At 37.3% G+C, this 23,905-nt stretch overlaps 1 protein-coding gene and 1 long non-coding RNA gene across 4 annotated transcripts in view; one reads left to right on the top strand and one right to left on the bottom strand.

The window, feature by feature from the left end:
* LOC106065752 (potassium voltage-gated channel protein Shaw-like) overlaps positions 1-23,905 on the top strand; it is a 68,227-nt gene that overhangs the window by 34,614 nt on the left and 9,708 nt on the right. For all 3 annotated transcript variants that reach the window (XM_013224662.2, XM_013224655.2, XM_013224669.2), the window contains exon 3: positions 21,201-21,286. In XM_013224662.2, coding sequence (XP_013080116.2) covers positions 21,201-21,286 — 86 coding nt within the window. The remainder of the gene's footprint in view (positions 1-21,200; positions 21,287-23,905) is intronic.
* Positions 8,098-13,183, bottom strand: LOC129926474 (uncharacterized). The gene is made up of 3 exons (XR_008778151.1): positions 12,362-13,183; positions 9,755-9,943; positions 8,098-8,639 (listed from the first exon to the last, which is right to left on the bottom strand). It is a non-coding gene; the product is annotated as an uncharacterized LOC129926474 (long non-coding RNA).

The raw sequence follows: 23,905 nt of genomic DNA, 5'->3' as shown, positions 1-23,905 counted from the left end.
ACTGCCATCTTCTTCCAAGTCAACTCAGTTCTTCATAGCATTGAATAAATACTGGCCTGAGATTGTGTTTTGGACTGAGTGTATTGAAGTATAGTCAATTAGCTTAATCTTCGTTTACTTGAAACTTTTTATAATGAGACAGTTGCAATAATTTATATAGATATTTAGAATTATTTTTAATATATTTGCATTTTTTATATGTATATACTTTAGGCACACCTTATTTCTGTAGGTGTCCGAGTGCCGCTTAAAACACTGCGGCAGACCGCATGTGGCCCGAAGTCTGTAATTTGCCAGTTTGAAATACTACATGTAGTGAAATCTTCAAGAACATTTGCTAATTTGCATTGCTTTAACTAATTTATGGTTTTATTTTTACATTTTATTATTTTATGTGTATATTGTTCATTGTCAAATATATTTCTGTTGTTGTGAACATTCAACTTAACAACTAATAAAATAAATTGAACTAACTCTGGTAATCTACTGGCATAAATATTAATTTCTGATTATTATCAGGTCATTTAGTTGCTTTGTTGTTGTATTTATTTATTTTATTTTTTTTGTTAATTATCTCCCTTTATCTTGAGCGTAACCTTGTTGATGTCTAAGAGCTGAGCCGAAGGCTCTTCGAGCTCTAAGTTTGAAAAAAAACCTGTTTGGACGCCAAACAGTAAAAAAAAAAAAAACCTGTGTGAACACACAGTTCTGTTTGGGAGAGACCCTAGACAATTCCTATGTAAGGCATTGCTGTTGACCGATGCGTTTGACCCCCGACACGTGGGCTAGATACACGGCCGAAGGCCGAGAATGCACCGGGGACTTCTGCCATTTTCCTTCAATGTACCAAGCTAACTGTGCGGGACCCGCCATTTATGTAACGGTCCCTTTGAGGAACAGCGCATGGATTGGTGACATGTTTGTGGGGACTTTATTACAACCCCGCCCGTGAAATGAGTGGACTCTCGTCTACCCGTGGGCATCCCCACGGGAGTCCTGTGTTGCTACCCATTTAGCCTAGCCACTTCCTCTAGTGGCCGTTTCCACGCGGGCGCCACGATGAGGCAGGGCAACGTGCTCGCGCTCTTGAGCGTAACTACCAGTTCTCTTGGAACAACTTTCTTTGAGCCACTTCATTTCTTTGAGACGCTTCATTTCTTTGAGACACTTCATTTCTTTGAGACACTTCATTTCTTTGAGACACTTCATTTCTTTGATATCAATGCGCCGTATTATAACGCTGATTCGCTCTTTTCTTTGCCACTGCGAAAACAAAAGGAAAAATGATTACACTTGAAGCCTCAATGAATGGACTTCATCTACATGAACAGAAACGAAATGGCTATTTGAATTGATCATGTATTGATTGCTCTCCGACAATACCAAACAATGAAATCATCAGAATCTGCGGTGCGAGAGTCTGCACCGTGATCCTCAATGCATCTATCGCCACAACTAGGACAGCCTCTGTTTCACTAAGTCGTATTGTGTATTGATTAAAGAAAATTATTAAAATGCGATTCTGTGTTAGAGACAAGCAGCGTTGGAATGAAGAAGTGTACTGTATTATGAGGAGTGTGTGTGTGTGTGAGTGTATTTCTATGGTACCTTTCAAAGTCAACTTATTTTCTTCATTCAGGCTGTTATGGAGTGTGTTTGTGAGTGTGATTCTATGGTGATGGTGACAAAATGTTAATGATTGATTGGTGGCTATACAGTGTGAATGATGCAAGCTAAGCGGCAGTGTCGTAAGCTGTCTTGGGTAGGTCACAGACAACTCCAGAACGTCAGAAGGAAAAGACGTGTTTTTTGTAGTGAGTTAGGATTTTGTTCAAAATAGCATGTTTATATTATTACTAAAATCTACTATAATTATTTCATTTCATCTCAAGTTAAATGTGTCTATATTCTAATAAAAGTTCTAGTCAGTAGTGTTCACAAAGAAACTATTAGTTATTTCAAGTTTCACAAGTGAACAAAACAATACGCCTGCAGCGGTTTAGTTGTCTACCAGCAGTTTGGTGCTACAAGTCAACCTAGGCCCATCTGTATAAAGTATCGATTAGACTGATTGACAAGAGTACGTTATTTCCTCTGCACCAATGTGGTTTGACTAAAGGAAGTGTATACACTAATTGCTGATCACTTCTGTTAGATTATCTCGTAGACAGTTGAATTAGCAAAGCACTTGACTCATCTCTAGCCATGTCAGCAGAAAACATCACTGATGCATTAGTGATCGGATCGTTACGTCACAATAACAAAAGAAAACACAAAAAACGTCGACAGACGAAAAAAAAAGCCTGACGCCATTTTCCATATGTATTAATAATCAGCTTATATTGCTATGATATGACACGAAGATGGGCCCTTCCACTGTACACACTCCCCCTTTTTTTTTGTCACCATTGCACCTACCCATGATTCAAAGTGAACATACCTCCTTTTTTTTTCTGGCTGTTTTTTGTTTTGTTACTTGAGTCTACAACAACAGACGTATTCAGAGAAACCATCTTGACATTGTTTTGTAGTTGTTTTCTCCTCTGAAAATTGAAGAGCTCTGACAACTTCCTGTGTTTTAATTAGGTCAAGCAAAGTGTCACTTTTCAGTCAATATAGGCCTATTTAATGACCCAGAGTATCGCATATCATCTAGAGCAGTGATGCTCACAATAAGCCTGCGGGCCAGATCCGGCTAGCTACGTGGTTCTATCCGGCCCACCGAAATGTTGGCACAAAGTATGGCATATCCTCCCTCCCCCTCCCCCTTTTTGTTTCAATAGAAAATGTTGAAAAATGTATCCTAACCTACGTTAGGACTCAGAACGTAGAATCTACCGGGAAAAGTGAACGGATCTTTACTTTTTTTTGTGTGTGTGGAACATGATAATAAGCCAAGCTTGGCCAACATATTTGGTTTAGAAAGAAAGTCTGGCTGTTTTAAAACACAACAACATATAAACGGCATTACGAAACAAAAATTCTTGGTATAAGTCGCGAATAAAAGATTGTTAAACTACTTTTTGATTTGAAGATTGATGGGAATATTTACTAAAAAGAAACCAGAAAATGAGTCGGTGGTAGATGTCGCTACAATGTTGCTCATTGTAAGTAGAGAAATGAAGCCATTTTATGAATTAATATCCCATTAATTAATGTAGTTCTGGATCCACTAGTTTCTAATCAAATAGTTTCATATCAATTTTATTTCGTTTTTGTACCTTTTCATTCAAGTGGCCCGCGGCACGAGAGCCGGAAATTAAAATGGCCCTCAGGTCAATTTAGATTGAGCATCATTGATCTAGAGTCTAGAGTAGTCTCAATGTCCTCGTGTTGTGTTCTTTGAACTCGTTAGAATATATAATACACGCTAATACTCGGCTAGTTGTTTTTTAATAGTTTGTATCAAAGGTTTACATTCATCATTTTATTCGACCTACTGCTGGTACATAGGTAGTACCTGACAGATTTTTTGTTCACAAGTTAGTGACTGGGAATTACTTGTCAAGTAGGTCTCTAAGATAAACCTGTCATCTTGAATGCGTCTGAATGGTTTAATCAATAAATTACTTTTTTAATAACATAATGAGTAGCCATTGTACAATTCAAAAGTTTATTAGTTCAAGACATGAAGGGACATAAAAGCTAGTGAATTGGTAAACACACTGACCAGTCCAATGACTTGTCCAGGTGAGGTCACGTACTCATCCGCATACTAATAAATGGATCAAAAACAAAATCTGACCTCCTACATAGAACTAGTCATTTCTCTCTACCAGTGTGACGCAATGTTCTCTCTGATTGATTCTACAACGTTTGCCAACTTCAGTCTCAGATCTCGACTGGACCAACAAATGTATTGGCTTTCTAAGACAGTTTAGAAATAGTGAGCTCGAAAACGAAGAGAATCAGTTCTGTTGTTGTGTTGTTCTGTTGTTGTGTTGTTCTGTTGTTGTGTTGTTCTGTTGTTCTATTGTTGTGTTGTTCTGTTGTTCTATTGTTCTGTTGTGTTGTTCTGTTGTTGTGTTTTTCTGTTGTTGTGTTGTTCTGTTGTTCTGTTGTTGTGTTGTTCTGTTGTTGTGTTGTTCTGCTGTTGTGTTGTTCTGTTGTTGTGTTGTTCTGTTGTTGTGTTGTTCTGTTGTTCTATTGTTGTGTTGTTCTGTTGTTCTATTGTTCTGTTGTGTTGTTCTGTTGTTGTGTTTTTCTGTTGTTGTGTTGTTCTGTTGTTGTGTTGTTCTGTTGTTGTGTTGTTCTGTTGTTGTGTTGTTCTGCTGTTGTGTTGTTCTGTTGTTGTGTTGTTCTGTTGTTGTGTTGTTCTGTTGTTGAGTTGTTCTGTTGTTCTGATGTTGTGTTGTTCTGTTGTTCTGTTGTTGTGTTGTTCTGTTGTTGTGTTGTTCTGTTGTTGTGTTGTTCTGTTGTTGTGTTCTTCTGTTGTTGAGTTGTTCTGTTGTTGTGTTCTTCTGTTGTTGTGTTGTTCTGTTGTTGTGTTGTTCTGTTGTTGTGTTGTTCTGTTGTTGTGTTGTTCTGTTGTTGTGTTGTTGTGTTGTTCTGTTGTTGTGTTGTTCTGTTGTTGTGTTGTTCTGTTGTTGGGTGTTTGTTTTTTGGTTCTTTGGTTCTGAACAAAGGCGGTTACAAATATTTTTGATGGGATATTTTGTGTTGGGTTTCATGAAGTAACTGATGTGAACAAGATGTTGCAGGAAGTAACTGATGAGAACAAGATGTTGCATGATGTTGCAGGAAGTAACTGATGTGAACAAGATGTTGCAGGAAGTAACTGATGTGAACAAGATGTTGCAGGAAGTAACTGATGTGAACAAGATGCTGCATGAAGTAACTGATGTGAACAAGATGTTGCAGGAAGTAACTGATGTGAACAAGATGTTGCAGGAAGTAACTGATGTGAACATGATGTTGCAGGAAGTAACTGATGTGAACAAGATGCTGCATGAAGTAACTGATGTGAACAAGATGTTGCATGAAGTAACTGATGTGAACAAGATGTTGCATGAAGTAACTGATGTGAACAAGATGTTGCAGGAAGTAACTGATGTGAACAAGATGTTGCAGGAAGTAACTGATGTGAACAAGATGTTGCAGGAAGTAACTGATGTGAACAAGATGTTGCAGGAAGTAACTGATGTGAACATGATGTTGCAGGAAGTAACTGATGTGAACAAGATGTTGCATGATGTTGCAGGAAGTAACTGATGTGAATAAGATGTTGCATGATGTTGCAGGAAGTAACTGATGTGAACAAGATGTTGCAGGAAATAACTGATGTGAATAAGATGTTGCAGGAAGTAACTGATGTGAACAAGATGTTGCAGGAAGTAACTGATGAGAACAAGATGTTGCATGATGTTGCAGGAAGTAACTGATGTGAACAAGATGTTGCATGATGTTGCAGGAAGTAACTGATGTGAACAAGATGTTGCAGGAAGTAACTGATGTGAATAAGATGTTGCAGGAAGTAACTGATGTGAACAAGATGTTGCAGGAAGTAACTGATGAGAACAAGATGTTGCATGATGTTGCAGGAAGTAACTGATGTGAACAAGATGTTGCAGGAAGTAACTGATGTGAACAAGATGTTGCAGGAAGTAACTGATGAGAACAAGATGTTGCATGATGTTGCAGGAAGTAACTGATGTGAACAAGATGTTGCAGGAAGTAATTGATGTGAATAAGATGTTGCAGGAAGTAACTGATGTGAACAAGATGTTGCAGAAAGTAACTGATGAGAACAAGATGTTGCATGATGTTGCAGGAAGTAATTGATGTGAATAAGATGTTGCAGGAAGTAACTGATGTGAACAAGATGTTGCAGGAAGTAATTGATGTGAATAAGATGTTGCAGGAAGTAACTGATGTGAACAAGATGTTGCAGGAAGTAACTGATGTGAATAAGATGTTGCAGGAAGTAACTGATGTGAACAAGATGTTGCATGATGTTGCAGGAAGTAATTGATGTGAATAAGATGTTGCAGGAAGTAACTGATGTGAACAAGATGTTGCATGAAGTAACTGATGTGAACAAGATGTTGCAGGAAGTAATTGATGTGAATAAGATGTTGCAGGAAGTAATTGATGTGAACAAGATGTTGCAGGAAGTAATTGATGTGAATAAGATGTTGCAGGAAGTAACTGATGTGAACAAGATGTTGCAGGAAGTAACTGATGTGAATAAGATGTTGCAGGAAGTAACTGATGTGAACAAGATGTTGCATGATGTTGCAGGAAGTAATTGATGTGAATAAGATGTTGCAGGAAGTAACTGATGTGAACAAGATGTTGCAGGAAGTAATTGATGTGAATAAGATGTTGCAGGAAGTAATTGATGTGAACAAGATGTTGCAGGAAGTAATTGATGTGAACAAGATGTTGCAGGAAGTAATTGATGTGAACAAGATGTTGCAGGAAGTAATTGATGTGAACAAGATGTTGCATGAAGTAACTGATGTGAACAAGATGTTGCAGGAAGTAACTGATGTGAACAAGATGTTGCAGGAAGTAACTAATGTGAATAAGATGTTGCAGGAAGTAACTGATGTGAATAAGATGCTGCAGGAAGTAACTGATGTGAATAAGATGCTGCAGGAAGTAACTGATGTGAATAAGATGCTGCAGGAAGTAACTGATGTGAATAAGATGCTGCAGGAAGTAACTGATGTGAACAAGATGTTGCAGGAAGTAACTGATGTGAACAAGATGCTGCAGGAAGTAACTGATGTGAACAAGATGTTGCAGAAAGTAACTGATGAGAACAAGATGTTGCAGGAAGTAACTGATGTGAACAAGATGTTGCAGAAAGTAACTGATGAGAACAAGATGTTGCAGGAAGTAACTGATGTGAACAAGATGTTGCAGGAAGTAACTGATGTGAACAAGATGTTGCAGGAAGTAACTGATGTGAACAAGATGTTGCAGAAAGTAACTGATGAGAACAAGATGTTGCAGGAAGTAACTGATGTGAACAAGATGTTGCAGAAAGTAACTGATGAGAAAAAGATGTTGCAGGAAGTAACTGATGTGAACAAGATGTTGCAGGAAGTAACTGATGTGAACAAGATGCTGCAGGAAGTAACTGATGTGAACAAGATGTTGCAGAAAGTAACTGATGTGAACAAGATGTTGCAGAAAGTAACTGATGAGAACAAGATGTTGCAGGAAGTAACTGATGTGAACAAGATGTTGCAGAAAGTAACTGATGAGAACAAGATGTTGCATGTAGCCACTGTGTTCAATACATCTGCTATTTTTACATGTAGACTGCGTGTTAAATTCTTCTATTACATCCACTGGGGCCTATATTAATACACGTAGCCATTGTGATTATATTGTCATCTATTACATGCAACTACTGTGTTCAAGCTGTATGTATATTATAACATTTAGTCCATGTGTTTAGAACGTCTATTATTAAACGAAGCCATTGTGTTGATGCTGTCTATTATTACTTGTAGCCAGGCGGGAATGAATCACCTAGTACAAAAAAATGTAGTCATCAATTGTAAAAAGTGTCTATAAAAATTCACATTATGTCAGGGGAAGCAAATCAATAAAATTGTGAGATGCTTTGAATGTCTGGCTTTATTGACAATGATCTTACTCTGGAGGAGGATTGGGTTCAGAAGGGGAAAAGAAACGGGGGGGGGGGGATTCTAAATTGAGCCTAACACACGTCAGCTACTGTCAGATTTTTTTTTTTAAATTAGTTTTTAAATTCAGCACTTTGAAAGATTACAGATTTGCATCATACATGCAATGAATTAATGGAAGAAGGCGGGGGGGAATGTCATTATCTTATACAATACAGACGTTACTTCAAAAAAGAAGATGAAAAAAGAACTAATGTATATATAAGCATAGTATATAAGATAAACACAAAGAATATTTGTGGTAGTCTTTGGATTGGGCGAATGTAGATCGACTATTTATCGACCTTTTTTGAAAGACATAATAACATTCAAACGTTTGACCAATGTAAACAAATAATTTATATGTAAATTTCGTTAGAAAATGTAATATATTAATAAAAGTACTTGATGAGAATTCAATGTATCGTGGTCTCTAAATGACAAAGAGAGTGTAATATACAGTTATCCATTTTATTTTATTATTTATCAGTTTCTATTTACTTAAGTTTCCATTTTCATTGTACCTATGGTAACACATGTGGGCATTTTGAAGAATGGACCAAACGATCCTGTCGTTTTCTAGTTCCATCTATCCATCCATCCCTTAGGTCCTTGCAGAGTCCTAGGTTATAGCCAAATTGTAGGTCCTTGCAGAGTCCTAGGTTATAGCCAAGTTGTAGGTCCTTGCTGAGTCCTAGGTTATAGCCAAGTTGTAGGTCCTAGCTGAGTCCTAGGTTATAGCCAAGTTGTAGGTCCTTGCAGAGTCCTAGGTTATAGCCAAGTTGTAGGTCCTTGCAGAGTTCTAGGTTATAGCCAAGTTGTAGGTCCTTGCTGAGTCCTAGGCTATAGCCAAGTTGTAGATCCTAGCTGAGCCCTATTCTTGGCCTAGTCACAGTGTGAGTCACGCATCAACACTTAGGTGTCTATTTCAGTAGGGTAGATGAGTGAAGTGTGGGTTACAATCGATTGGTTTCCAGTCTACCTACTTCCTAGATGTCCCTGCACAAAGGAGAAGAATTCATTAGTAACTGAATAATAGAGATCTGTCATAATGTGCTTTTTTTTTTTCTAATTTTCCAATGTGTTCGAACAAATAGACAGACTGACAGGCAGGCAAACATAGACAGACAGACAGAGAGATAGATAGATAGATAGATAGATAGATAGATAGATAGATAGATTAGATAGATAGATAGATAGATAGATAGATAGATAGATAGATAGACAGACAGGTAGGTAGGTAGGTAGATAGGTATATAGATAGATAGATAGATAGATAGGATAGATAGATAGATAGACAGATAGATAGATAGATAGATAGATAGATAGATAGATAGATAGATAGATAGATAGATAGATAGACAGATAGATAGACAGATAGATAGATAGATAGATAGATAGATAGATAGATAGATAGATAGATAGATAGATAGATAGAGAGACAGATAGATAGATAGATAGATAGATAGATAGATAGATAGATAGATAGATAGATAGATAGATAGATAGATAGATAGATAGATAGATAGATAGATAGATAGATAGACAGATAGATAGATAGATAGATAATACAACCAACACACCCAAGTATTGACATTTCCTAAATCTGTTGACAAAAAGGAAAATGTCACAAATCCATTCCAACGTGGTCGTCCATCACTAACATCGTGTCCGCTCTTTCAACATTTCAGACCACGAACTGGACAAATAATTGTTTTCTGATTATGTTAAGCGATACGTGAAAAGGATCACGTGATCATGCTGTGGTCTGGTCTGTGGTCTGCTCTGCTTAAACCTATAAGCATTTACACGATACTTTCAAAAAAATTAAAATAATACTGATCTTCAGCTAAGCCATTGAACTGTGTGCTGTACATTACAAATAGATACTTGTAAAAAAAAGCATGCTCTAAGTTCATAGTACCACAACTATAGTGTGCTCACGAGCAATGCATTCATCTTGTAGTCCTTATCTCCAATGATAATGTTTTCAGTGTGAGTTTTGATGCTATACATGGGTGTGCATGTGTGTTTGTAAGTGTGTGTGTGTGTCATCTATAGTGTGGAATAGCAAACACAAAACAAAAACCTAAATCACGGCCTTTATTTCTTACCGAGATCGACGTTAGTGTGAATATATTCGGATGAATCTATGGAGAGACCAACAATGTTCTAAGTCCTAGAGATGACATGTCCAGTCTCATACGAATTGTTATTGGTTTGGTGGAATTGTCCTATGATCTAAAGTAGCCGCTACAAAGTCCTTCACAAATAACAATTATCTTGAACAGTGTAGAAATGTGCTAATTGGAAACAAAATGCAAAAGAATCGAAAAGAAGGAGCAGAAAATAAGTCAGGTGCTAGAATCTTGTGCGAAAAAAAAAATTTTAAAAAATGTACTAAAATCATTCATGTTTACTGGCAAGCACTAGAGAGCCACCAACGTTGTGATGGCAGTAGTTACAAGTGTACAGGCTCAACGCCATAAGACGACAAAGGTTTAGAGCCCCGTCGAAATACATAGAGGCTTTGCTAAAATATTTATATATAATTCTCTTCTTCCCTAATCTGGTCAAAGATCACTCTCTTATTTCTGCGGATAGTCACCCCACAAAAAAACAACAAGAGGGGGTGGGGGGGAACACGTTTTCACAGCTCGCTACGGATGGCTGCGCGCTGGACTGTCAAACCCTGCCCGCTCCCATCCCATGCGGGAGGTTTGGACTAGGAAGTAAACTATCGTCAACTCTGAAGGAACATCCGAAACATGTAAAACATTTTACAAACACTAAATAGCAGGGCCGGACTTAAGCATTGTGGGGCCCTATTCGAAACGAATTTCGCAGGGCCAAGTTTGGGTAGGGAAGCGGACAATAAGTCAAAGTTAAGAGTTTGTATTAGAAAATAAATTCGTCTATGCATTTTATTCATTCTTTACTACGTACAGAATTACTTAACGAGCCTTGCGTGTAGCAAAGTCATACAGTATATCATAATAATTCTGTTTCCCACATAGATCCCGCCAAATGTTTCAATCTATCTTTGAGAATTGTTGACATCAAGTAATTCTTCATTAGTTTGAGGCGCGAGAACCTTCTTTCACATGATTACACAATTACGGCTAATGCATAATGCCGTTTTTATTAACAGTGCGTAGGATTGACGTTTTCCATATTGAATGACACCCCAAAATGACAATTTTTTTCTATGTATTTCCGTATATTTTAAGGACTTTTTCGTATATTTTGTAATTTCGGGAGATTTCCAGGAGCTCATGGTAAATCGACAGGAGTGCGCGGGAAATCTGTTTTAATGGTTTAATTTAATAATTTATTCACCTTGAATTAGCGCGGTCACATAGGTTGCAGTGGCCTAAGACCGGCCCTGCAAAATAGCGGCGTATGCTATGCCGCCGGTCGACTAGTATGAAATAATCTTGATAGTATTAGTTTTACTGAACGTTAGTATATTAAATTAACGAGTGACTTAACTTTCTGTTGTGTGTGTAGGCAGTTCTTGGATGCAGACAGTCAAAACTAGGTTTCCAAGTTATTGAGAAAGGAATATTTGACCTTTTGAGTAAAGTAAAATTCCGCTTTCAAAGCTTGCGGCGATCTATAGGTCAGATGATGTTAATGTCATTTGCCTTTTTGGTCAATGTTTACGAGCAGCACAACGACAAGACGCCTTTGCTTTTCCCAACTAAAATTGGGTACCCGTTAAAGTTGGGTGTAGTCAGGGGCGCCCTTAAAATCCCGAAATTAAAAAAAAAATTTACACATTGCCTTTCCAAGTGTGGTGAAGGACACAATCCAGGTAATAATTATTTCATGAATTAAAATCTTCTTTTCAAAATAGGTCATGTGATAGGCCTTGCAGATGTTCTTACTCTGGAACAAATGCAACCTAACACAACTACACCAAGCTGCATTAAACTTCCAACAAACATTCTTATCAGAAAAAGACATTAACCAACCAGTCGATGACCTCTGGAATTTCATAAAAAAACATTATAGAAAATCATATACCAACTAAATTCACATCAAACAAAATAAATAAATCCTGGTTTAATAATACATTAAAGAAGCTTTACGAACAGAAGGAAAATCTCTATAGAAAATGTAAAGAAACTAAGGCAGAAAGAGTTTATAAAAGGCACATAAAAATTAAACAGCACTTTGAAAGGAAAAAAATTAAATGACAGCGAGTCATGTCCAACCTATGACCTAACCAGCTTTAAATGCCTTGAAGTTGAATGTCAAGTTGAATCTCTAATGTATATGGTAGCTGAAATGTGTTCACAATAAGAGATTCGCCATTCCAAGTATTATACTTTATTCATATAGTAATAGTGTTTATTATGTAGTTTCAAAATCATTAAACAAATTACTTATATAGCAAAATACTTTTGATACATAATTAAACTTTACACAATGTTTTAGGACAGTTATGATTAGATGCCCGTCATATGGCATACAATTTGGGGTCGCAGTGCATAGAAATGCCCGGGCATATTTTGATACCCAGTCCGCCCCTAACTAGACCCATATAATTTCATAACTAGAGCTATATAGTTTCATAACTAGACCTATATAGTTTCATAACTAGACCTATATAGTTTCATAACTAGACCTATATAGTTTCATAACTAGACCTATTTACTTTCATAACTAAACCTTTATAGTTTCATAACTAGACCTATACAGTTTCATAACCAGACCTTTATAGTTTCTGTTCTGTAGTCACAGATTAATAATGAATTACTGTAGACGTTACTAATTAATAATGATAATAACGAGACTGTCTTGATCAAGGTAGACATATATAACTCACTTTTTATTTCCGTCCGATTCTTTGCTTTCGCATAAAACATAAACAACAAACAATGACGTAATATCTTCTAATATTAACACATCCTTCCTTTTGAAGCTATCATCACATCCTTCCTTTTAAAGTTCTTAATACTTATATTTACAAGGAATTTTGACAACTCGACCACTTCTGGTTGTCTTGACCGGCACAGCAAGTTCTCTAGATGTTGGTTTATTATTGTCTGTTTCTTTTGTTCTAACAGTTTGCTGTTCATTGTCTTCGTCGGTGTCATAGTACCCAGAGATGTCTTCTTCGTAGCTCTTGTTTAAAAACCGTTGATTTCGTCTGTATGTTTTCCCATCATTTGTCTTTATGATGTAAGATCTGGGTGATGGATGTTTCTTAATGACGACTGCTTTCTGCCATGTTTGTCCTAGACGAACTCTCACCTTCTCCCCGACAGAGTAGTCTTTAGGTAACCTTGCTTTTGAATCGTATTTTACTTTGCTTTTCCTCTGTCGTTCGTTGAGTAATGTCTCTGCATTTTCAGCTACCGATGGTTTCAATAGTTTGGGATCAGTTGGAATGATGTCCCTGAGTCTTCTACTCATCAGCAGTTGTGATGGCGAATAAAGCAGTCCGCTTATCGGAGTATTTCTATACTCGAGCATAGCGAGATATGGATCTTTCCCACTTTTGTATGCTTTGTTGAATATCTGCTTTACGATACCAACATACTTATTGAAATTAGAAGGAAAACTGAATCTGATGCTAAATTAAAACTTGTAATGAATTATGTCAGAGAAGGTTGGCCAAAGATAAAAACTCAAGTTCATGAAACAGTGAAAGTGTACACATTTGGAAGGCTTTTTGTTGTCATCTCTAATTAAACCTGTTACAAGTTGACAAGGGTTAGGGTTAGAATGTCTTGGATCAGCATTCTGTTCAGCACAAAACTCACTGCTAACTATGATCATTGTATAGGTATCTCCCAGCTCTCTCTCTCTCTCTCTGTCTCTCTCTGTCTCTCTCTCTCTCTCTCTCTCTCTCTCTCTCTCACACACACACACACATTAACTCTGAACCTGAGAGTCGAATAAATGCTCTTATAATATTAAAATTCCGGAGTGGGACAATAAAGAAATAGAAATGTGAAGCACTCCATTAAAAGTCCCATGAAGACTAAAACAGTCGATACTATCTGACAAACAAGGACATCATAATACATCTATTGCATCTTGGAGTTTTATCATAGACTCTATATAATGAGTTGTATATCTAGCAATAAACTTCTATGTGCCTGACTTGAAACAAAACAATGACATTCATTCATATTTCTATTCACATTCGATTTTTGTTTCAAGCCGGTACTGGGATATCGATTGCTCTATTGGACACAGTTAATTGTAACGTCAATAATTAAATGGTAATTAAGAAGTTGAAAGAGCAAGTGACACCTAGAGTACCAAACAAAGTGGGGGAGAATGATGGGACAGGAAACAAGAGTGCAACAGTACTTACTGACTTTTTGGTTGTTTTACCCGTTTTGTTTGGTTCATTCTTTGTACACTTTGTATTGAATCCCCATTGGTTTAGAAATCGTGCATTCTTGACACATTCTGTTGTGGTTCTTCCATTGCCACACCGTCTAGCAATGGTCTAGAGTTCACATCCTGACGACATGAAGTCCATTGCTTGGTTCGCTGTTTCCTACCCTCTTTCGTGTTCCTTTCATTCGAGCTCAGAACATCTTCTGCTTTTACAAAGGATTGTTCGGAGACAGGACACGTTCATCCACGACCGAGTCATTACACATCACCTTGGTTACCCAATCACACACACACACACACACACACACTCCTATGTAATCTAAAAAAAACAAAGCAGCTGACTTCTGTGACGAATAAACCAAAAAAAGACAAAGCAATGTTTTCTTAATTATGGCATTCTGTCATAACAGGGTGTGGTGGATGAGTGATAGGGTTCCGAACTGAACATCTGGAGTTCGAATCACGATTTAGACTGGTATTTATAGGACGTCCTAGGTCCAGCCAACTCTAAAGGGTACCCAACGTTAGTTCAAAAAGCATTGTTGGTCGTTGTACTAGCCACATGACACCCTCGTTAACTGTAGGCCATACAGACAGATGAACTTCATCTGCCCCATGGCTCACAAGAACTGAAAGGAGTAAATTCTGATGTTGCTTACAGAGTGTTACATTCTTTTAACCTGTAAACTTTTCTTACGGAGAGATCTAAGATTACTGTGTAAGTAGCTTGCAATTTCAAGTTGACTCTTAAACTAAAACTCGCTAAAACTAAATTATGCTTGAAACTAAAAATCCTGAACTCGGAAATCGATCTGGAACAATGTATGACAACGATGAAATACTGGCATTTTTTTTCTATGCAATTTAAACATTTATTTGAATGAAGATAATTTGTTTTAGATGTAGATTAATCGAAGGCAATGAATTCCTGAAAGTAACAGGTAATTTAACATACGAAAAGTAATCACTCACAAATGTCTTTCACCTCTGAAGTAAAAAACAAGGTTACAAAGACAGTTGGTGGGGAAACACAAACTGAAAATCAGCCCCCGAAGTGGTCCACCCAGGCAGGTAAAAAGGCAGGTTTTAATATTATCAGTATGAAATTTTATCAAAAACAAATGACAGAAAATAATGGAGAAAAAAGGTTAACAGATCTTGTGTGGTACCCCAGCGATTCAGCAGACCAAAGGCTAGGTGAAAGTGTATGTGAAATTAAATGCGAACCTGGCCTAACTGATGTCTTATAATGAATATCTAATTGATCTGATTGTTTTGTAAAGGACCAAGCTCTTGTTCCTCAAGAATAAAATATTTCCATAAAAAAAATTTCCAAAAACAATATTTTTTTATTTAATTCTTTGATTTGATTGTACAATATGTCCTCTTTGCATTACAGGTCACGCGGTGATATAAAAAACTACTTATTAATTGTTGTTTTAAATCATGTCTAACTTGTACGCATACTAAACAGATTTTTTCTCTTTAAAAAAATAGTAAACATTTTTTGTGTGTAAATATAGTATTGAGTATAACAGAACTTACAAAACTTAACAATAAAAATATTTGTAAAAAATTTATTTTTTTACAAAAATTCTACAATAGTCCACTTAAATGTGTTATAAATATGGTAAATAGTCGTCTCCCCTAATAAAGAGCCTCAAGTGTTTGCTACTATTAATAGTGAATAGTTGTAAGTGCGGTGTATTTTGAAGAAAAAAAAACTGCTTGCATACGTGATTTAAATCATTAGATTTTTCGCTTTCAGAAAAGAAAATAGTATCCGTTGCATCCGAACTTTGATTGGTCTAAAACAGTGATGCTCAACGTAATTCGACTTGCGGGCCATTTCACTTTTCGACACTCGTGGCGCGGGCCACATGACCGAAAAGGTATTAGAAGCCTCTGGATCTAGTAGCCTACTTACATTAATTAATGGGGTGTCTGAAATTTTTCTTTCTTTTTTTACGCGCCTCTACTTAAAATGCGAGCGACATTTTAGCCAGTTTACCAACAAATCATTGTCTTCTTTTGTTTCTCCTCCAATCTCTTGGCGTAGTTTAACAATTTTTTTAACTGAGACTCAAACCAAGAAGGACAACATAATTGTTTTATAATGCCGTTTATATGTGGTTCTTTTCTAAAACAGCCAAACTTTTTTTATAAATCAAATATGTTGGCTTATTATCACGTTTCACAAAAAAAATTAAAGATCCGTTCAACTTTTCCTGGTATATTCTAACTTCAGAGTTTCTTCAGGTCTTCCATGTCATAACGTACATGTAAAAGGCCATTGTACCAATCCATCAGAGAAAAAGAGAGGCCCTAACGTACTTCAAGATACTTTTCAACTTTAAAAAAGAGGGGGAATTTTCTACACTTTGTGTCGACGTTTCTGCGGACAGGATGAAACCACGTCGCGGGCCATATCTGGCCCGCGGGCCGTATTTTGGGCATCACTGGTCTAAAATATTATGATGTCGGATTTCACTATGTTTTCTAGTTTACGAGATCTAAACGGGACGAACGGACAGACAGGCCACACAAAACTAATAGCGTCTTTTCCCCTTTCGGGGCCGCTAAAAAACAACAATATTTCACTTGAAAGTAATAAAAGTAAAGTTTCCATTTCAGACCTTGCGATCTATAGGGCAGATGATGTAAAGGTCATCTGTTTCTGTGGCCCACGGTTACAGAAGGTTCCATGTGGCCAGCACAACGACCAACCGCCTTTTCTTTTTCCCAACTAATGTCAGGTACCCATTAGAGCTGCGTGGACTCAGAGACGCCCAAAGATCCTGATATTAAAAATCCCAGCCTTCACCAGGATACAATCTCGGGACCTCCATTTCGAAAGCTAAGCGCTTTACCGCTCAGCCACTGCGCCTCGAAAGTAATGATTACAAGAAAAGGCGACCTCCAATGAAGCAATAAGCAGAGTACATCTTAGTTGTGTAACATGCACTAATTGAATCCAATTTTGAGACTCATGAATCTCAGTAGAATTTTAAGTACAGAACAATCTCTCCCCCCCCCCCCCCCTCTTTTTTTTTCGACCTAGCATTTTTTCTTTCTGAAAGGTAACAAAAAAAATAGTCATTAATTAGATTAAAGTTAAACTTTTTGTCTAAACATTTTTTTTTTACACTTGAACCCTCATGACCCTAGACATTCTAAAAAGTGAAATGACATCCCTCCGACTGAGATGTCCCTTCGACTGAGGTCGTTCTATACATGTACGTTGCCCTTGTACTAAGCCAGCTTATCTCCACAAATAGTCCGCTAAGGTAACCTTTTTCAAAAGTCTCTTGTATTTGATTTATAGTTATAGATTTCATAACTGACTCAGTAAAACGATATTATTACCAATAGATTTTCTACAAATGTCGTTTAAAAATTTAATGAAACTATGAAACTAAATTTTAATTAATTATGCAATTAAGAGACGTCTGTCACCGAACAATACTTCACTTTATACCGTTTTCGAGAGATGCTTCTGAAACAAGATAAACCCATAACGTTAATGTCTCTGGCAATGCAATACTACCTTCCTTGCTTAACACAGGACACATTTCTACCGAGCGCCGAACGATCGTTCTCTTGACGTCTTGATCCTGACAAAAAGAGGCCCGCTTAGACACGTCCAGCGCCCTTTTGTTTTTTACTTTGATGAAATTTGCGCTATAAACGTTGAAACAAAGCATTCCTGCAATTCTAAATGCAGTAAGATCCACAAAGACTTTTATGTAGACGTTACTCTAAGGGAAGTGTACTTGACCCTACTCTCTAAACAAGGGATGTGTACTTGATCTTACTCTCCAAAGCAGTTCTGTGTAATTGATTTTACTCTTTCAGCAGGGATATGTACGTGATCTTACTCTCTAAAGCAGGGATGTGTACTTGATCTTATTCTATAAACAAGGGAAGTGTACTTGATCTTACTCTCTAAACAAGGGAAGTGTACTTGACCCTACTCTCTAAACAAGGGAAGTGTACTTGACCCTACTCTCTAAAGAAGGGAAGTGTACTTGACCCTACTCTCTAAACAAGGGAAGTGTACTTGACCCTACTCTCTAAACAAGGGAAGTGTACTTGACCCTACTCTCCTCTTTATCTTTTCTTGGCCTAAAGTTGGGTCCCATGAAGCAGCGACTAAACAATGGGGATCTACGTCATGTTCCGCTGACAATGTGTTCCATCTACGGCGCCTAATGTCCCATTTTAAAACAAAACAGATAGTCGTCACAAAACTACTCTTTGCTGATGATTGCGTCTCTCTTGCTCACACTGAACTTTTGTTGGATAGGAATATACAATAGTTATAAACTTGAAGTGGTCAATAATCTTGGATCAATCAGGGAGCATAACTCTGCTGCTCAACTCTATCAAGGACTTGTAGACATGGTAGAGGCGGTTTTAGGGGGTGGTAACGGCGCCATACGGGAGCTCCGAGACAAAGTGAATCTAGTGTTACTGTCAGCCCACAGTACAAATATTCGTGGCCCTGATATGTCTGTAATGACAGTCGCCCAGGCCCCCGCGCACTGCAAAGGCCGCTTCGGCGAAATGTTTCAGTGTTTATGGGCGTAGTTTTAAAGATTAGATTTATTTTTCAAATCAACTGGTCTAGTTTTTTTTTAGTTCATCTGTCATTTCGTGAATGATGAGCTATCTACAGGAGAAATGTTCTAGCCAAGATGTACGCGTGTGGCAGAGAAAGTTACATTGATCTGATTGAACACAGCGACGGGACGTCTTTTAAGGGGAGACTATCGACCAGCCACTCAAGTGCTAAGCAGGCTGCTTCAAGCCGTTAAAAACAAATAAAATTTTATTAGGCGTAACAGAGGTAGAGATTCTGTCTAGATTAATCCAATGCCTTTCAAAAAATGTTTACAAAACAATTTAGTTCAAGTTGCACTCTGGCCACGACACAAACACACGCACTCACACTAATAGACGACACAAACACACGCACTCACACTAATAGACAACACAAACACACGCACTCACACTAATAGACGACACAAACACACGCACTCACACTAATAGACGACACAAACACACGCACTCACACTAATAGCCCGTGTGGTTTGTTGGGTCATGTCTAAACGTACATGAAGCATTGAGTGTAAATACTATATACTCACCATTCTTTGATGTTGTCTTCCCATCGATTTCTCAATCATCCCCATCTTCTTCCTGGTACTGTTCCATGAAGGAAGGTCTTTGCGAGCCCTGAGGATTTTGTGATGTGGCCATAGAGTTTGAGTTTACGTTTTTTGACAATGGTTAGCAGGTCATTGTGGGGTCCAATTGCTGTATTAATCCTGTTTCCAATCTCTTCATTCGTGATGCCGTCTTTGTGACACCTAAAAAGTAAAGTTCCCCTTTCAGACCTTGTGGTCTATAGGGCAGATGATGTAAAGGTCATCTGATTATGTGGCCTACGGTTAACCAGGGTGTCATGTGGCAGCACAACAACCAACCGCCTTTACTTTTCCCCAACTAATGTCAGGTACCCATTAGAGCTGGGTGGACTCAGAGGCGCCCGATGATCCCGAAATTAAATATCCCTGTCTTCACCAGGATTCGCACCCCGGCCAGACCACGGTTCGGAAGTCAAGCGCTTTACCGCTCAGCCAGCGCGCCTCCTTTTGTGACACCTGGGATTTAGCTCTATCTTCAAAACTATCAGTTCATTGAATACATAGGTATAGTATTCATGTAATAATAATAACATTACCAAATCGTCGTATCCTGTGGTATCAAGTCTTGAGTCGAACCAACACTACAACAGTATCGGTCAAACTGTCCATATGAGTACGTCTCCTCTTGTTGTATCAAGTCTTGAGTTGAACTAACACTACAACAGTATCGGTCAAACTGTCCATATGAGTACGTCTCTTCTTGTTGTATCAAGTCTTGAGTTGAACCAACACTACAACAGTATCGGTCAAACTGTCCACATGAGTACGTCTCTTCTTGTTGTATCAAGTCTTGAGTTGAACCAACACTACAACAGTATAGGTCAAACTGTCCACATGAGTACGTCTCCTCATGTTGTATCAACAGAGATAAGGTTCTACTTGTTGGTCGTTTGTAGTTCATAGTTTTTGATGTTCTTTCTGGAACTATTGAAACCTGCCTTTTTATCTGCCTGAGTGGACCACTTTGGGGGCCGATTTTAAGTTTGTGCTTCCACACAAACTGTCTTTATATCCTTGTTTTGTTACAAAATGTTTCCACACAAACTGTCTTTATAACTTAGTATTGTTACAAAATGTTTCCACACAAACTCTCTTTATAACCTTGTTTTGTTACAAAATTCTTTTAAGATGTGTGTTTACGTAGCTATTTTTTTAATGCAAATTTTTTTTCCCTGGATTCAGCTTTCTACTTTGCATAACATAAACACTGGAGAGTGATAAGTGATATAGACTGGTCGATTAAAGAGTTTTATGAAACGAAAATTTGTGACTTGCAATTTTGTGTACCTTATTATACAGCATTTATGAGCAGTATAAAAGTTAAGTATTCATATCTATTTTAGCCATGACCTATATAAGTATTACATTATTTTCACTAGTGTTTTTTTTTTTAAATCTCTAAGAATGAAGATCAGGCAATTTTTCATAATTCGGAAATCCGAATACAATAGATATACATGTTTTCAACTTACATGGTGTTACTTCCTTCGGCCAGTCTATATTTATTTATGTCTATGTAGGTGGCTAAGTATCGTATTTCAAATGGAGTTACCGGACTTGAAAACAAATAAGTCAAACTTTTGGCTCTTGTAAGTATTGACTGTCATTGCGACTCCATTGCCATACCTGTACACTACATTCTATGTGTGTATCTTATCTACCAGCTCTAGCTATTGTAAAAGCCTTGCTTGTATTTTTTTGATGTATAAACTTGAACATACATATTCATTTTTCTAGAGTTTGGCTTGATTGGTAACTGAAAGTAATCAAATTGGGTTTAGTTAGATATCGGGGTTGTATGTAGTAAAGACTTTTGTCGTCTGTAATTATGTTCTATGTTGTATGTAATAACGCCTTACGTTGTATATATTAATGGCATATATCGTATGTAATAATGACTTATGTTGTATGCATAAATGACTTATGTTGTATGTACTAATGACTTATGTTGTATGTACTAATGACTTATGTTGTATGCTATCTCCAGGTGAACTTCATGTTCCACTAGAAGTGTGCGGTGCTGTTGTCAAGAGAGAGTTAGATTTCTGGCAAATAGAAGAACTACAAATCAAGGTCAGTCTATTGGAAGACATTGAGACGGACTTTGAAACCTTTTTTTGAGTTTTTCCTTGTTTTCATGTTTGTTTCCCTTTGTAAAATCCATTGAAAGAGCTCCACTTTTCCTATAATTGTAAAATCCATTGAAAGAGCTCCACCTTTCCTATAATTGTAGAATCCATTGAAAGAGCTCCACCTTTCCTATAATTGTAGAATCCATTGAAAGAGCTCCACCTTTCCTATAATTGTAGAACCCATTGAAAGAGCTCCACCTTTCCTATAATTGTAAAATCCATTGAAAGAGCTCCACCTTTCCTATAATTGTAGAATACATTGAAAGAGCTCCACCTTTCCTATAATTGTAGAACCCATTGAAAGAGCTCCACCTTTCCTATAATTGTAGAACCAATTGAAAGAGCTCCACCTTTCCTATAATGTTTTAACTTGTTTCCTATTTGAAAACAAATCAGAGATATGCTGTAACACGACCTACTTGAAAACAAATCAGAGATATGCTGTAGCACGACCTACTTGAAAACAAATCAGAGATATGCTGTAGCACGACCTACTTGAAAACAAATCAGAGATATGCTGTAGCACGACCTACTTGAAAACAAATCAGAGATATGCTGTAACACGACCTACTTGAAAACAAATCAGAGATATGCTGTAACACGACCTACTTGAAAACAAATCAGAGATATGCTGTAGCACGACCTACTTGAAAACAAATCAGAGATATGCTGTAGCACGACCTACTTGAAAACAAATCAGAGATATGCTGTAACACGACCTACTTGAAAACAAATCAGAGATATGCTGTAGCACGACCTACTTGAAAACAAATCAGAGATATGCTGTAACACGACCTACTTGAAAACAAATCAGAGATATGCTGTAGCACGACCTACTTGAAAACAAATCAGAGATATGCTGTAGCACAACCTACTTGAAAACAAATCAGAGATATGCTGTAACACGACCTACTTGAAAACAAATCAGAGATATGCTGTAGCACGACCTACTTGAAAACAAATCAGAGATATGCTATAGCACAACCTACTTGAAAACAAATCAGAGATATGCTGTAGCACGACCTCTACAAAAACCCTGACCTGGGACCTCCACATACTTAAAACGGCCCTGGGGGCCTCGAGAGCTTTGTTGGGGTACCGTTGAAGACGTTAAGAACAATAAACACAGACACTGTTACAAAGTGAAATGGCGTGTGTCTGATGTCACCATGGAGAAAGTAGGACAGATGTTTTTGGTTGTGTTAGCTGGAGAGTTTCTGATGAAAGCACGAGGTGGTCTGTCATCACTGAACTTATAAACTACTGGTGTGAAAGATGAACTGGGGGACAACAAACGAAAGACATGAGACAGAAAAGACTTGTGTAGTTTCAGTAAATTATATCTTGTTTCAATTATCATTGGACTTCTGTTTCTTCGTAGATCTACTCTCAAGTTGAATCGGTGTATATTTATAAATAAAAGTTTTATTCTACTTTGTTTTTAATTGAATAAAAATATGTCTACATCAGTTAGTTCTATTTGCTGTTTGGAGGTAAAAGCCAACTCCTACATATCCTACATACTCCTACATAGACACTGGCGTCTCCTTGTTTCTCCCTTACAGCGTTTGTGTGCCTCCTCTGTTAACTATTAATAGATCAGAACTCCACATTCACTGTACAAGGTGTAAGAATCGACTTGACCAGACTGTTCGATCTTCGGCCCGACATTATTGAATGACTACATTGTCTGCGTCTCCCTGTCCCGGGCACATAACACTATCCCAGAGCCATGTCATGACTAACAAGGGATATAATTTAAACTTGCCGTGACCAAGACCTTTACTGCTGAACATGATGTCGCGAGGTACTAGAGCTCAATTGATGACTACGTAAAACTACGTTGCTAAGTAACTGACGCAGGCAGATACTACCTAAGGTAGTGGTTAAATGACAAAGCTTTTTTGATTCCAAAAGATTAATACTATTGGTGAGATTTGACTCAAAAAAACGTAAATCTCATTGGAAAACAAAGGTACCAGCATATATAAATAAATAAAAATATAGAAAAAATACTTTAAAAAAAACAAAGCTTACATTAAGTGTATTTGTATTAATTAAAGTAATTGTTAGTATAACAGAAATAACTTAACTTAGCAGTACATTTGTATAAAAAAAAATATTTTTTTACAAAAGATCTAAAACCGTTTGCATAAATGTGTTAAAATATGGTAAATAGTGATCTCCCATACTAAAGAGCCTCCCGTGTTTGTTACTATTAATAGTGAATAGTTGTAAATGCGGAGTATTTTAAAGAAAAAAAACTGCTTGCATAAGTGATTTAAAACATTATATTTTTCGCTTTCAGAAAAGAAAAAAGTATCCGTTGCATCAGAACTTTGAATGGTCTAAAATATTATGATGTCGGATTTTCACTATCTTTTCTAGTTTACGAGATCTAAACAGGACGGACGGACGGACAGACATTCCACTCAAAACTAATAGCGTCTTTTCCCATTTCGGGGGCTACTAAAATCAAAAGTATCTCTTAGACCTTTCAGGTCTTACAATCTATAGGGCAGATGATGTAAACGCCATCTGTTTATGTGGCCGACAGTTA

This window comes from Biomphalaria glabrata, chromosome 5, assembly GCF_947242115.1.
Source record: "Biomphalaria glabrata chromosome 5, xgBioGlab47.1, whole genome shotgun sequence".
NCBI lineage: Eukaryota > Metazoa > Mollusca > Gastropoda > Planorbidae > Biomphalaria > Biomphalaria glabrata.
Note: the sequence above shows the minus strand (reverse complement) of the source record. Positions and strands in the feature narration are given on the sequence as shown.